Raw genomic sequence first — 14880 nt, 5'->3', positions numbered from 1 at the left:
ATTTTTTGTTTGTTTGTTGTAACAATGCTTCTTGGCAATAAACATTATACTGTTGGAAAGCCTGTTTATTTCTCTTTTAAATGTTGCCACATTTGTAAGGAACATGCATTTGTGGGATGAGCAGCAGAGTTGAGGATGTGGGTTGTGCCCATGAAAAACATGACTTGAATGAAAACAAATTTCACTTCCTTCTCTGCTTCCTTCAAATTAAAAGCCTAATTTTTGTTTCTCCATGTCAAGCTTTTATTGTGAAACAGCCAGAGGAAATAGAATTTAGTTTGGCAGCAGGATGTTATCAGTAAACAACAACGATACAAGGAAGTTAGAAATAAACCAAAGTCCAAATGAGAGAACCTCAGTTACACACACACACACACACACACACCCACCCACCCACCCACACACACACACACACAGTTTAACAAGCTGGAGTATGAAGAGAGAGTGAAATGAAGAGTTGAGTGTAAATCCTGGTTGTTCAAAGTGTAAACATGATCAGCTGTACTCACCAGTGTTTGCAGAGACTCTGCTGTGTCGTTGACAAAGATTGGATGAAGTTAGTTTAATTTCTTTGAAGAGAAACGGAAACCTTTCTGGACGGCTGCGTGGTCGACACCCTGACAAACTTTAAGTTTTATTTCTTCAGAGTGACGCTGAAGCTCTCCTCCCTCACCTGTGGCTCCACCTCTAACTGCAGCTTGTTTCTTCCCTCTGAGTCACAGGGCTGTTGTGAAATACCAGCTTCAATAGACTGATCTGATCTGATCTGAGAAGAGGAAGAGTCTCATTAAAGTCGTCGTATCTTCTTTGTGAATAAGATACTCGAGTTCATTTATTACAGTCACTCTCGTATCAGGAGAGTTTGGTGCTTGTTGTGGCAGCAGAACAGAACTGATCACTTCTTGTATCTTCATGTTGGGCTCCATCTAGTGGTCGTTGTGTGTCATAGCAGCAGTCAGAGGTCTACATGGAAACCTGTTGTTTCTGCAGCAGTGTAGCAGGAGAGTCCTGTAGGAGTGGTCTGACACCACCAGGCCTGTGTGGTTTCTGGAATTGTTCAGAATTTAATTATTTTCTGTATTTATAAACCCAGCTGACAGACTGTCAGTGATGGAGTTTAGTTTGAAACAATAAGGTCAACATAGAAGAGTAAAGCTTCATTCTTCTTCCTCGTCTTGTTACCTGTGAGAAGAACAAACAGCTCAGATGTCTCGGGATGTAAACCTGAAGTGTTCTTCCTGGTTTTTATTCATGCTCTCACGTGTCTCTAACGTGTCTGAATTGAATTGTTTGATCTTCAGAGCTCTGCAGCGTGTCAGGTCATGATTTGTTTTGTGTGTGTGCAGACGTGAAGAAGCAACAGAAGAAGAAGAAGAAGAAGAAGAAAGGGGAGGAGGAGGAGCGCACCGCTGAGGAGGAAGAAGAGCTGGAGAAACAAAAGGTCAGAGGTCAATGGCTGCAGCTCCACGTGAGTTTATCACATCTGTAAATATCACCTGAAGACAGCATCTCAACGTGTGTGTGTGTGTGTGTGTGTGTGTGTGTGTGTGTGTGTGTGTGTGTGTGTGTGTGTGTGTGTGTGTGTGTGTGTGTGTGTGTGTGTGTGTGTGTGTGTGTGTGTGTGTGTGTGATTGTGTTTTCTGTGTGTGTGTGTGTTTTCTGTGTGTGTGTGTGTGATTGTGTTTTCTGTGTGTGTGTGTGTGTGTGTGTGTGTGTGTGTGTGTGTTTTCTGTGTGTCTGTCTGTCTGTCTGTCTGTGTTTTCTGTGTGTGTGTGTGTGTGTGTGTGTGTGTGTGTGTGTGTGTGTCTGTCTGTCTGTCTGTCTGTGTTTTCTGTGTGTGTGTGTGTGTGTGTGTGTGTGTGTTTGTTTTCTGTGTGTGTGTGTGTGTGTGTGTGTTTTCTGTGTGTCTGTGTGTCTGTGTTTTCTGTGTGTGTGTGTGTGTGTGTGTGTGTGTGTGTGTGTGTGTGTGTGTGTGTGTGTGTGTGTGTGTGTGTGTGTGTCTGTGTTTTCTGTGTTTGTGTGTGTGTGTGTGTGTGTGTTTGTTTTCTGTGTGTGTGTGTGTGTGTGTGTGTGTTTTCTGTGTGTCTGTGTGTCTGTGTTTTCTGTGTGTGTGTGTGTGTGTGTGTGTGTGTGTGTGTGTGTGTGTGTGTGTGTGTGTGTGTGTGTGTGTGTGTGTGTGTGTGTGTGTGTGTGTCTGTGTTTTCTGTGTGTCTGTCTGTCTGTCTGTCTGTGTGTGTGTTTGTTTTCTGTGTGTGTGTGTGTGTGTGTGTGTGTTTTCTGTGTGTCTGTGTGTCTGTGTTTTCTGTGTGTGTGTGTGTGTGTGTGTGTGTGTGTGTGTGTGTGTGTGTGTGTGTGTGTGTGTGTGTGTGTGTGTGTGTGTGTGTGTGTGTGTGTGCAGGCGGAGATGGCCCTGCTGATGGAGGACGAGGGCGACGAAGCCAAACACAAACACTTTAATTACGATAAGATCGTGGAGCAGCAGAATCTGAGCCAGAAGAAGAAGAAGCTGCTGAAGAAGAAGGGGGAGGAGCTTCAGCAGGAAGACCAATTCCAGGTGGGTGTGATGATGTCACAGGTCGTGCTGCTCCAGCTGAATGTCCTCCGGTTTCCAGGACTTGACTTTAGCATTCGGCCGCTAAATGTTCAAACTTTTGGTTTGACCACAATCGTCCCGTTTAACGTGTTTTGATCTGATTTCAAAGATGAACTGTCGACCTGAAGAAGAAATAAATATATAGACGTTCATTTCCCTCTCTCGTGGTGTGATGGAGTCAAAGGAAGGCTGTTAGCTCTGTGTTGACTAAATCGTGGTCATGACGATGTTGTAACATTCTCCCTCTCTCTCTGTTTGTGCGTCCAGGTGGATGTGAAGGACCCTCGTTTCCAGGCCATGTTCACCTCCCACCTCTTCAACCTGGACCCCTCCCACCCCAGCTACAAGAAGACCAACGCCACGCAGAGCATCCTGACGGAGAAGCAGCGCCGCAGAGACGAGGAGCAGCGGCGCCTGGAGGACGGGCTCAGAGATCAGGGGGAGGGAGCCGACAGGAAGCAGGTGGCGGGGAAGAAACGGGAAAAGGACCGTGACGCCGCGGCGGCGGTCGACCTCACCTCGAAGAAAGCGATGGACCCGAGTCTGTCTATGCTCGTCAAGTCGATTAAAAGCAAAACGGAGCAGTTTCAGGCTCGCAAGAAACAGAAACTGGTGTAGGTGGAACTCTCAACACAAAAGTGTGCAGACCGGCAGAGACTGGGAGAAGTCCCAGCCTGCAGGAACAGTTTCTCCTGATGAACTCTACTTCCTGTTTGATGTTTTTATACAGAAAGAGACGCCACAAAGTAGAAGAAGGTGCAGGAAAAAGTGAATGGTGCTGCATCACATGCTGTGAGAATGTTTTATTTGGACAGTTTCTTCACACAGAACTCTTAAAGAAGCCCTGCAGTTATTTTCAAACACATGAAGAAGAAGAGAGCGACGCCCTGGACCTCAAGAAACACGTTCACCATCATGACACCGAGGTTTTTACTTTAGTAAATCACTTTTCACATTTCAGCTTTCTTTGGGGGAGATTGTTCCTCCAGCAGCTGTGAGCTGATGTTTCTGTGAGCTGTCAGCATCTTACCCCGTTTCCACGTACTCCAAGAGCGTCGCGGTCGGTCAGCGCCGTGCACGGTCAGCGCCGTGCACTACACCGCAGCTCACCGCCACTCTACTCAATGATCGTGTTTCCACAGCGAGCGCCGCGTTTCAAACACGCTGTGAATCTGTTTCAGACGGAGCACGCTGCAGGCACGCGTCAAGCTGGACAGGAAGTCAGACGAGGAAACGCACAGAGTGCGCTGTCAATTTCAAAATAAAACACAACATACGGACTCCTGATCGTATTTTCCATCACTCGTAGTCGGAGTAGTTCTCCTGTGAAGGATCCAGTGGGGGCAGAGTGCGCCGCCCGATGGAGCAAAAACCGCGGCGCTGACAGACCGCGGCGTGCACGGAGTGTGTGTGAATTGGGAGTGACAGAGTGACGCTGTTTCTAAAGTGGTGAAAAGTTTTCTTTCTTTAAATGAATGTTTCTTTGGTAACTCGAGTTCCAATAAAGAGAAGTTTGTGATGTGAAGATGATCTGGCATGAGGATAATTTTATCTGCAGGTCAAATGAAGATGACAACATAACATCTTGTGAATTCTGTGTTTCTGATTGGTCCTTTGGATTCAGCAGAACGCCCTGCAGTCATCACGTCCTGGAGCTGTCAATCAAACCAAGTCTCCACATTCTGCTTCCCTTAAAGCAGGGGTGTCAAAGTCCTATTGGGCCGGGGGCCGGATTTGTTCAAATGAGACCTCAAGTGGGCCGGACTAATTGTGCAGACATCACTATAACTCAACACATGGATATATAGGCTAATGTATGATTAGAAAAAAATACAAAAAAAGGTACTTGTATAGAAAACTGCATATGAACACATAAAATGTATAAGTACATTAAGCAGAGGGGTTAACTCTCATTGCAAACTGCGTGTGTGTGTGTGTGTGTGTGTGTGTGTGTGCGTGTGCGTGTGCGTGTGCGTGTGCGTGTGCGTGTGTGTGTGTGTGTGTGTGTGTGTGTGTGTGTGTGTGTGTGTGTGTGTGTCTGTGTGTCTGTGTGTCTGTGTGTCTGTGTGTCTGTGTTTTCTGTGTGTGTGTGTGTGTGTGTGTGTGTGTGTGTGTGTGTGTGTGTGTGAAGGTTCATCACAGATTAAACCTGCTCACATGAATCTGTTGTCACAAACACACAGAGTGTCTTTGATGTAAACAGTCATCTTCAGGTATTTTAGTATTAGGCATTATAAAATGATAACATGTTTCCAAACCAACAGACTTGAATTGATCCTCCAATTGATCACTGCAGTCTGATCAGCTCCGTGTGGAGTTCAACTTCTTTAACTAAGTAAACTCAGTTAAACCACTTTTGATATGAGTCTGGCAGTCTGTTCTTCTACGTGTCCGCAATATCGTGATCTAACTCTGTCACTGACTTTTTATGCGCCATGAATCTGTGCCATCTCCGTGCAGTAATTCAAGGAAGAATTATAGCTCTGCTCCACAGTTAAACCAGCGGACCTCTGTATGATCGGACAGCCTGTGTGTGATATTGTTTTCAGATAAGAATGAAATGTTCAGTAATAGTTATATTTTTACAGTCTGATTAAAGCTGGTGATAAAGGCACAACAGCAGGCTACTGCATTTAGAAGTGATGTCTGAAACCTTTACGTGATCAACAAGTTCACCTCTGGGTGACCTAAAAATGAACCATCTGTAAATAAAATCAGTTAATATTCATTTTAATTTACTGTTTTTACAATAACCAGAGGTAAAACTAGTCGGGAGATGCATCAGGCTCAACACCGGTGTCCACAAACTACACTGGATGTGAGGAGACGGTCTGGGCCGTTACGCAGGACAGAGAGGATTGTTTTTTATTTGCACGAGCTGCTCTTTGTGGCTCACTCCATAGGAAGCTTTGTTATTATCAGCCAAACTTTTGTTTTCCATCAGTCAAGCCAGAAGAAACTGGTAAGAAGAGTGGACAGAACTGAAGACCGTCAGGATGAGCGCGCAGTGCAGCGCCCCCTGTGGTTAAGTCTCGTAGCTTTCATACAATTCTGGCAACTTGTGAGCAAATAAAACTAAAGAAATATCGCTCCTTCGATCTCTCTTGAAAACCTGCATTCTGTGTCACCTCTCTCAGGTGTTCAGCCTGTTTGCTGATTAGCGTAATGCAGGAGCAGCTCGTGCGCTCAGCCACTCCTCTTTTTTATGATGCTCCCTGCTGAGAAGATAATTCAAGTGCCCCGTTTAATTAATATTCGTATCATGATATCAACCTTTACGTTGCTCATTTTAATACAATTCGGGGAAAATACATATTACAAAAATGTATTTTATAAAAAATCTCAAAATATTTTTCAATACATTTCCTCCTTCTTCCCAAAATGTCTCGCGGGCCGTATGTTTGACATCCCTGCCTTAAAGTGTCTTCAATCACAGGCTGCTGTTTAAGACGTTTTGCTGATTCTTTGTCGGGAGACTCAAAACATCTGCTCCTTCTTCAATACATCGTGACACTGAGCAAAGAGCAGTGTACGCGATTCTCTCCTCTCACAGCTGAGACGTTTCAAACGGACAAGCTGGTTCCTGCAGCTCCTTCAAAATAAAAGCTTTTATTGTGATGCAGCATCTTTAAGAAGCTCCGGTACGTTTGTTTGTTTATCAGAGAAGAAGCTCCAAACTATTCACATTCTGAGCCACGGAGAGAAAATGACAAACTATTGAACCAATCAGATTTTTACAAAGGCTTGTTTGGGACAGGCGGGCACAATCTGCACGTCGGGTTGTCGCCACGATTGAAGATTGTTAAACATCGATTTGATTGTAGTGTAGTTTCAACACCATGGCAACAGAAACAGAGTAATGGATAACTTCCTGTTTTTAATCGGCTAAACTCGCAGACTGAGTCATGCACACGTCTTGGTAACGTGACTGATTTGTGTAATTTAGACTGTGCTGTCTCTCTGGGTTAAAAATATAATGAATAAATATCATTCAATGAAAGAAGATTTTCATGATCTCATTACTGGGAGAACTGGGAGTCCGTGGACACTGTTTGCTGAAGACAGTGAGGGGGGCATGAGGCAGCTGAAGCCGGTCAGAGGAGTCTCTCCCCTCATTAAAAATGAGAGAGTAAGTGAAGGTAGAGCGATAGCGCACGAGCAGGGGGGTCTCACTTTAGCTCCGCCTCCCCCGCCCCGACCCCTTTCTGTGGGAAGAAGCTGTTACAGAACCTGGAAGTTCTGCTTCGGAGGCTGCGGAACCTCTTTCCAGAGTCCAGCAGCGAAAACAGTCCTTGGTGGGGGTGGGAGGTGTCTCTGCTGATTTTCTGAGCCCTGGTCAGACAGCGGATCTTTGCAATCTCCTGGATGGGAGGAAGTGGAGTCTTAATGATCTTTTCCACCGTCCTCACCACTCTCTGCAGGGACTTCCAGTCGGAGGCACTGCAGGCTTCCGGACCAGACAGAGATGCAGTTTGTTATGATGCTCTCTATAGTGCCTCTGTAGAAGGTGGTGAGAATAGGAGGAGGGAGGTGTGCTCTCTTCATCCGACGCAGAAAGTGCATGCGCTGCTGCGCTTTTTTCACAAGAGCACCGGTGTGAAGGGACCAGGTCAGAGTGTCTGTTATCTGCACCCCCAGGAACTTTGTGCTGCTAACTCTCTCCACTGCTGTGCCATTGATGAGGAGTGGTGTGTGGCTGGGCTGGCGCCTCCTGAAGTCGACGATGATCTCTTTGGTTTTATCGACGTTCAGGGTCAGGTTGTTGGTTCTGCACCAGTCAACCAGATGTTTCACCTCCTCTCTGTAGTCCATGTCGTTGTTGTCACGGATGAGGCCCACTACTGTTGTGTCGTCTGCAAACTTCACGATGTGGTTAGTAGTGGACCTGGCGCAGCAGTCATGGGTCATCAGGGTGAACAGCAGCGGACTCAGGACGCAGCCCTGAGGGGAGCCGGTGCTCAGGGAGAGGACACTGGAGGTGTTGTTGCCCACCCGCACAGACTGGGGTCTGTTTGTGAGGAAGTCAAGCAGCCAGTTACATAGGGGGGTGCTGAAACCAAGGGGGGCCAGTTTGCTCACCAGATGCTGCGGGATGATTGTATTGAACGCTGAGCTGAAGTCCAGAAACAACATCCGCACATGTGTGTCCTTCTCTTCCAGATGTTGTAAGCCCAGGTGGAGTGCAGAGGAGATGGCATCCTCTGTGGAGCGGTTTGGGCGGTAAGCAAACTGGTACGGGTCGAATGTGGGGGGAAGTCTGGAGACAATGTGGTCCTTTACCAGCCTCTCAAAGCACTTCATCATGATGGGGGTTAGTGCTACAGGGCGGTAATCATTGAGCGAGGAGATTGTGGATTTTTTAGGCACTGGTATGATTGTAGCAGTCTTTAAACATGATGGTACCACAGCCTGGATCAGCGAGGTGTTGAAGATGTCTGTGAGAACCCCAGCCAGCTGGTCAGCACATTCCTTAAGCACCCGTCCCGGTATGTCGTCAGGGCCCGCTGCTTTCTGGGTGTTCACTCTCCTCAGGGTTCTCCGGACATCAGCTGCGTCCAGGCTGATTGGCTGCTCATCGGAGTGAGGAATAGATTTCCTCGCTGGAGTGGTGTTGAGTGCCTCAAACCTTGCAAAGTAGTTGTTGAGGTCGTTGAGGTCGTTGATGTTGTTGTCACAGGGGGGAGGAGTAGCTTTATAGTCTGTGATGACTTGGATGCCCTGCCACATTCGTCTGGTGTTCGTGGGGTCCTCGAAGAAGTCCTGCACTTTCTGACTGTGAGCACGCTTTGCAACCTTTATGGCACGGTTCAGGTTGGCTCTGGCTGTTTTTAGTGCCACCATGTCGCCAGATTTAAAAACGTCGTTCCGGGCTTTCAGCATTGCACGTACCTTCACTAGTCATCCAGGGTTTCTCGTTGGCCCGTGTGGAGATGTTCTTGATCACACTAACATCCTCCATGCACTTCTGAATGTATGCAGACACAGACTCGGCATACTCCTCCACACACGTCTGGTGATTGTCCGTAGCAGCCGCCTTGAACATGTCCCAGTCCGTGCATTCAAAGCAGTCCTGTAATGCTTCCATAGCTCCCTCAGGCCAGGCCCTCACCTGCTTCACTGTGGGTTTTTTCTTGATCAGCAGGGACTTGTATGCTGGAATTAGCATCACAGAGAGATGGTCTGAGGAGCCAAGGTGGGGGCGGGGTGCAGCCTTGAATGCCTTCTTGATGTTGCTGTATGCCAGGTCCAGCATGCTCCCACCCCTGGTTGCAAAATCCACATATTGGTGGAAATGAGGAAAAACAGTTTTCATATTGGCCTGATTAAAGTCCCCTGCCACAATGAAAACTCCCTCTGGATGTGTAGATTGCAGTTCACTGATGGAGCGGTATAAAACATTCAGGGCTTCTCTGGTGTTTGCACTGGGAGGAATGTACACTGCTGTGAAGATCATAACAGTGAATTCCCGGGGTAAATAAAAAGGCCTGCATTTTATAGTCAGTAGTTCTACATCAGGAGAGCAGTGACTTGAGACTATCTCACCGTTGTTGCACCAGTTGTTGTTGGTGTATATGCAAACACCGCCGCCTCAGGATTTACCAGTGAGAGAGCTGCTCCTATCCGACCGAAATAATGTTAGCCCCTCTATGCTAACTGCCTCATCTGGAACGGATGGTTTCAGCCACGTTTCTGTGAGAAATATGACGCAGCAGTCTCTCATCTCCCGTTTTGCAGTTAAATCCAGCTTCAGGTAGTCCAGTTTGTTCTCCAGGAAGCGGACATTAGAAAGCATGATGGAAGGAAGCGGCGTTCTGTGCGGGTTAGCTTTTAGCTTGGTTGTTAGCCCCGCTCGGCATCCCCGTTTCTGCTTCCGGTCACACCGCTTCCGTCTCCTCCGCTGGCGGACACCGCTGGTACGAGGCTCCGCTGCTTCACAGGCCGCTGGATGTAGCCGGCGTAGTATTCCGAGGCTACGTAGAAGGTCCAGAGTAGTCGCATCTACCGGACTGAAACTGTTTGATTTACCTAAAACTAAAATTGCCTGGCGGTCGTATATTACTTTAGAGTAACTTCGCTGCAGGTTTACTGTGAAATTATCAGAACTGACTGGGTTATTTGCCATTATATTCCTGTTGCTATCATGAGCCACTGCAGCCGCAGCCGAGCAGGGCGCCGCCATCTTGGATCTTGGATCCAAGAACATAAACAATAACCTTTTTATCATTTATAAATGACTAAATTATGCCTTTAAAACAATTTTAAACGTTATGAATTTACATGAAATTACTGTTATTAGATTTTAATCATTTTTAACTAGATATTTAGTATTAATCAATAATTTGCATATTGGCTCTTACATTACCCGGCCCCTAATTGGTTAGGCAGGCGGACTAAACAATTACAAATTAAAACATTAAGAGCCAAATAAATCAAATGTCCATGAAATGTCCAATTTAAAGTTATTCCCTGTGCTTCTTCCTTTTTTTTTTTTTTTTTTTTTCTCAAATCTTCTCGTTTGACGCCGCTTCTTCTAACAAGCACAGTTTGGTAACAGGTCTTTCCAAGAGGCTGGTCTTGGTTTTTATCTTCACCCTACGAACTGCTCCGCTGGAGTCGGGTAAGGTCTCTACCACTCTGCCCATCAGCCAGGAGTTGCGAGGTGATGAACTGTCCACCAACAACACAACATCTCCGACTATGAAGTTTCTTCGTAGTTTTGACCACCTCTGTCGTTCCTGGAGGAGTGGGAGGTACTCGCAGGTCCATCTGGTCCAAAACAAGTCTGCTAAATATTGGACTTGCTTCCAGCATTTTTGCTGAAAATGCCTGGAGGCATGATAGGTTGTGACTTCAACAACAACAAATGATTGAGTGTCAGAGGCTCAAGGTCATTCACGTCATCTGAGATACTTGTGAGTGGCCTGCCGTTGATGATGCTCTCAACCTCACACATTATTGTCTGAAGACAATCATCATTCACAGCTTGTTCTTTCAACAGAGAATTGAAGATTATTCGCACAGTTCGAATCTGTCTTTCCCAAATCCCGCCCTGGTGGGAAGCTGCTGGGCTGTTGAATATCCACTGTATCCCCTTTGGTTGCAAGAGCCTTTCAATTTTGTCATGATCAAAGAGTTGAATTGCTTCCCTCATCTCCCTTTCAGCACCGACAAAGTTTGTGCCGTTGTCAGAGCGCATGATGGTAACTTGACCTCTTCTAGACACAAAACGCTAAATTGCATTGATGCAGGAGTCGGTATCAAGGCTGTCTGCAACTTCGATGTGCACGGCTCTAAGGGTAAGGCAGGTGAACAATATGCCATATCTCTTGACTGTACTCCGGCCCCGCTTAACATCAAAAGGCCCGAAATAATCAACGCCGGTGTTCGTAAAGGGAGGTTTGTCAGGCAAGAGGCGATCTTCAGGCAAGTTCGCCATCTTTTGCTCTCCAACTCTTCCGCTGATCCTGCGACATACTGCACACTTGTTGATTATTGTTCGGACAGCAGAATTGGCTTGTGGGATCCAATACTTGCTTCTTAATTGTGCCATGACATAACTGCGTCCGTAGTGTCCTGTTCTTTGGTGTATGTCTCTCAAGATCAATGTGGCAGCTCTACAATGCTTAGAGAGTATCCCTGGATGCTTGGCATTCTCTGGCATGGCCGACTTGTTGAGTCTTCCGCCAACTCTCAATGTGCCATCTTGCAGAATCGGATCCAGTTTGAACAGCTGACTGTTTCGACTGACTTGTTTTCCTTTTTGCAGAGCTTTGATTTCTTCACTGTACTGCTGTCTTTGGCTGAACTGGATTATTGCGGATTCTGCAGTGTCCAAATCTTCTAAGGTAAGCGGTTTCTTTCCTTTTGTTGTTTTGTATTTTTCCATGTGCCTTTCTAACTTTGATCTTTGCTTTTCAGGGTCCTTTTCTGTTTGATTGACTGTTCTCGAGAACTCCTTTCTTTCATCTTTCAGTTGGCGCAAGGTTTCCTTCAGCTTTAGAATCCAGGCCACTGACCTTTTAAGTTTATGCCAGTCCGAGTAGTAGTTGATCAACTGGTTCATTGGTTCCACGTTATCTTCGATTTTGATGGTGTTGACTATAACCGGGTTCTTGACCTCTGGGTCATCTTAAAGGCTTTCCTTCCTTTGCACGGGTTGCTTGGGCCAATCATGTTCATTTTGCAACAGGAAGTTCGGTCCATTAATCCATGTTCCCTTTTGTATCAAACTCTTGGCCTTCAGACCCCTGCTGGCTTGATCTGCAGGATTTTCTGCTGATCCGACGTAGCTCCACTGAGATGGTTTGGTGGCTTCGCGGATCAGTGTAACTCTGTTCGCAACAAAAGTTTTGAATTGAGCTGTTTCATTGTCAATATACCTGAGTACGGTAGTGCTGTCTGTCCAGAAGATAGATGGTTGAAGTGGAACTTGAAGTTCTTGACGTAACATCTTGTCCATCTTCACTGCCATGACTGCCGCAGTCAATTCAAGCCGGGGTATTGTAACTTGCTTGAGTGGGACGACTCTTGATTTTCCCATCAGGAAAGAACAATGTTTCTTGCCTTGTTTGTTTTCTAGCAGCAGATAAGTCACAGTGCCATATGCGTACTCTGAGGCATCCGAGAAATGATGTAACTGCGCTGTGGCAGCGCATCCGAAGTCTGTGGGTTTTAAACATCTGCTCACGTGGAAGTCAGCAAGATCATGCAGAGTAATGTCTTCTTTCCATCTTTTCCACTCTTCAGCATGTTTTTCACCAATGTTCTCATCCCAACCATGCTGCTCCTTACAAAGCTCTTTCAGCAGAAGTTTGGCTGGCAGGATGACTGGAGCCAAAAAGCCGAGGGGGTCGAAGATAGAATTGACGATGGATAAAATGCCCCTCCTCGTCAACGGCCTGTCTTGCAGCTTCATGCTGTAAGTGAAGGTATCCGTTTCTGTATCCCACTGTATGCCAAGAGTCCTCTCGACTGGTAGAGCTTCATGGCTTAGATCCAAATCTTTTACTCCACTAGCTCTGTGTACTTCTGGAATGGACATCAACACCTTTCGGCTATGACTCATCCACTTCACCAGATTGAAACCTCCTCTGGCACACAAGGTACGGCGATCACTTGCCAATGTCACTGCATCGTCTTCTGTAGCTACGCTCTTCAAACAGTCGTCCACATAAAAGTTGCGCAGGACTGTTTGGACAGCTTCTGGGGAGGCAGTAGCTCTATGGTCCTCAGCGGTTCTTCGAAGGGCATACGAAGCAATGCTTGGCGATGAAGTGGCCCCAAATAGGTGCACTGCCATCCTAAATTCCTTCATTGGCCCATTCAAGTTGCCGTTGGGCCACCAAAGAAAGCGGAGGAGATCTGCGTCTTTTTCTGGCACCTTAACTTGATAAAACATTGACTCGATGTCTGCCATTATGGCTATTGACTCCTCACGAAATCTTAAGAGGACACCAACCAACGTATTGGTCAGGTCGGGTCCTTGTAGTAACTCACAGTTCAAAGACCGGCCCTGATACGAGGCTGTGCAGTCGAAGACCACTTGTAGTTTTCTTTTCTTAGGGTGATACACCCCATGGTGCGGTATGTAGAACACCCTGTTGTCGTCACGATTCAGCTGGTGTGCCGGAACTTGGACAGCATAGCCTTTGCTTATGATAGTATCCATGAACTCTTTGCACTCTTCAAAGAACTCAGGATTCTTCTTGAGCTTTCTGTGCAAACTGGCTATGCGCTGCTCCGCCACACAGCGGTTATTAGGCATCTGGAGCTTCACGTTCCTGAGCGGCAATCCAATGCTGTAATGTCCGTTTTCCAGCATTGCTGTTTTCTGCATAGACTGCATGAACTGTTTGTCTTCTTGCGACAACTCTTCTTTGTCGTCGTAGTTGCGCTCTGGGAAATCAGTGTTGTACTGTTGGACAAGTAACTTCTCAACTTCCATCACTGAGATCCTGTTCACTGAACACTGAGGCGGTTTGTTCTCTGTGTCCTCCAGTTCCTTTCTCATGGGACCATTCACGACCCATCCAATGGCCGTCTTAACAGCATAAGGGCCTCCATCTTGACTGTTAATGATGCGCCATGGCTCCATAGCCTTTGGACAGTTTGCTCCAATAAGTAGGCCTACATCTGCTTCTAATTCTGGCAAACGCACTTCGCTGAGATAAGGCCACTGTTGAATATCTGACTGCCTGGGTATATTTTCGGCGTGAACTGGTATGTTGCTGTGAGTGTACACTTTTGGTAGCTCAATATGTTTGGTGTCTTCCAGGCCGCACACTTCCAGGTCCGATATCACATAGCTATTTATTAGCTTCTGTTCTCCAGGTTTGTCTTGACTCATTGTGCTGAGAAGTAATTGTGTTGGTTTCCCTTTAGTGTTCAGTTTCTTTTGCAGGTCTCCTGTGCAGAACGTTGCTGTGCTTCCCAGGTCCATGAAGGCGTACGTTTCAACATACTTGTCGCTCTTTTTTGATTTAAGTGTACTATCGACAGCACACATTCAGCTTTTCCGGCCCCCGTTAGGCTACAAGACTCTTGCGTGACAGAAACTTGAGCACACGATAATTTGTTTCCGTGAGCACCTTCATTCTTCTCAGGTGAGACAGAATCTTCTCTTTTTTCCATGTGTAAAATGTCTGGATGACTTAACCCACATACTTTACACTCCATTCGTCTTTTGCAGAACTTGCTGAGATGGCCAGGGGTTAAGCAGCCAAAACACAAGCCATTTGACTTCAAGAAATCAACACGTTCTTTGTGTGGCTGATTTTTATATTTTGTTGCATGAAGTTAGAATGTGAAACTGCTGACAGTACAAACATGGCTTCTCAAAGGCAATCCTGGTTTTGCTTGAATTACCTGACATCACATATGTTTCTTGAGGTCTTTTATTTTGGAAAACGTTGGTAGCGAAACTGCTTCCACGGACCTCTCTCTTAGGAGGATGCCTTTCCTTTTGTTCGATCTTTCCAATTATGGTTGGGCGGCTGTCTGGTATAATACCAAACAGTGGATCGATCATTATTTTAGCTTGGCGGTCTATGTAGTTCACCAAATCAGCAAACTTTGCTCTTCTGCCTTTTCGCTGTTTGACATCGTAAGCTTCAGCACGCCAAAGTTCTTTCATTTTGAAGGGTAGTTTGGATACCACCTTCCGTAAGTTGGTAGGGTTGTCCATCTCTTCTAGAAATTCTATGTCTTCCATAGTGTTGCGACATCCAACCAAAAACATTGCATAAGCATTTAATGCCTTTCCATCATCAGATTTGATCTGCGGCCAT

At 46.3% G+C, this 14880-nt stretch overlaps 1 protein-coding gene across 1 annotated transcript; it reads left to right on the top strand.

The window, feature by feature from the left end:
• The first annotated feature begins 2829 nt into the window (after nt 1-2829).
• Nucleotides 2830-4185, top strand: LOC136180480 (ESF1 homolog). Its single transcript, XM_065960307.1, has one exon. It carries the CDS (start codon nt 2891-2893, stop codon nt 3209-3211), a length of 321 nt encoding a protein of 106 aa, XP_065816379.1. The 5' UTR covers nt 2830-2890; the 3' UTR covers nt 3212-4185.
• Nucleotides 4186-14880: the final 10695 nt, after the last annotated feature.

This window comes from Labrus bergylta, chromosome 1, assembly GCF_963930695.1.
Source record: "Labrus bergylta chromosome 1, fLabBer1.1, whole genome shotgun sequence".
In the NCBI taxonomy this organism is placed as follows: domain Eukaryota; kingdom Metazoa; phylum Chordata; class Actinopteri; order Labriformes; family Labridae; genus Labrus; species Labrus bergylta.
The sequence above is the reverse complement of the archived record's forward strand: the minus strand, read 5'-3'. Positions and strand labels throughout refer to the sequence as shown.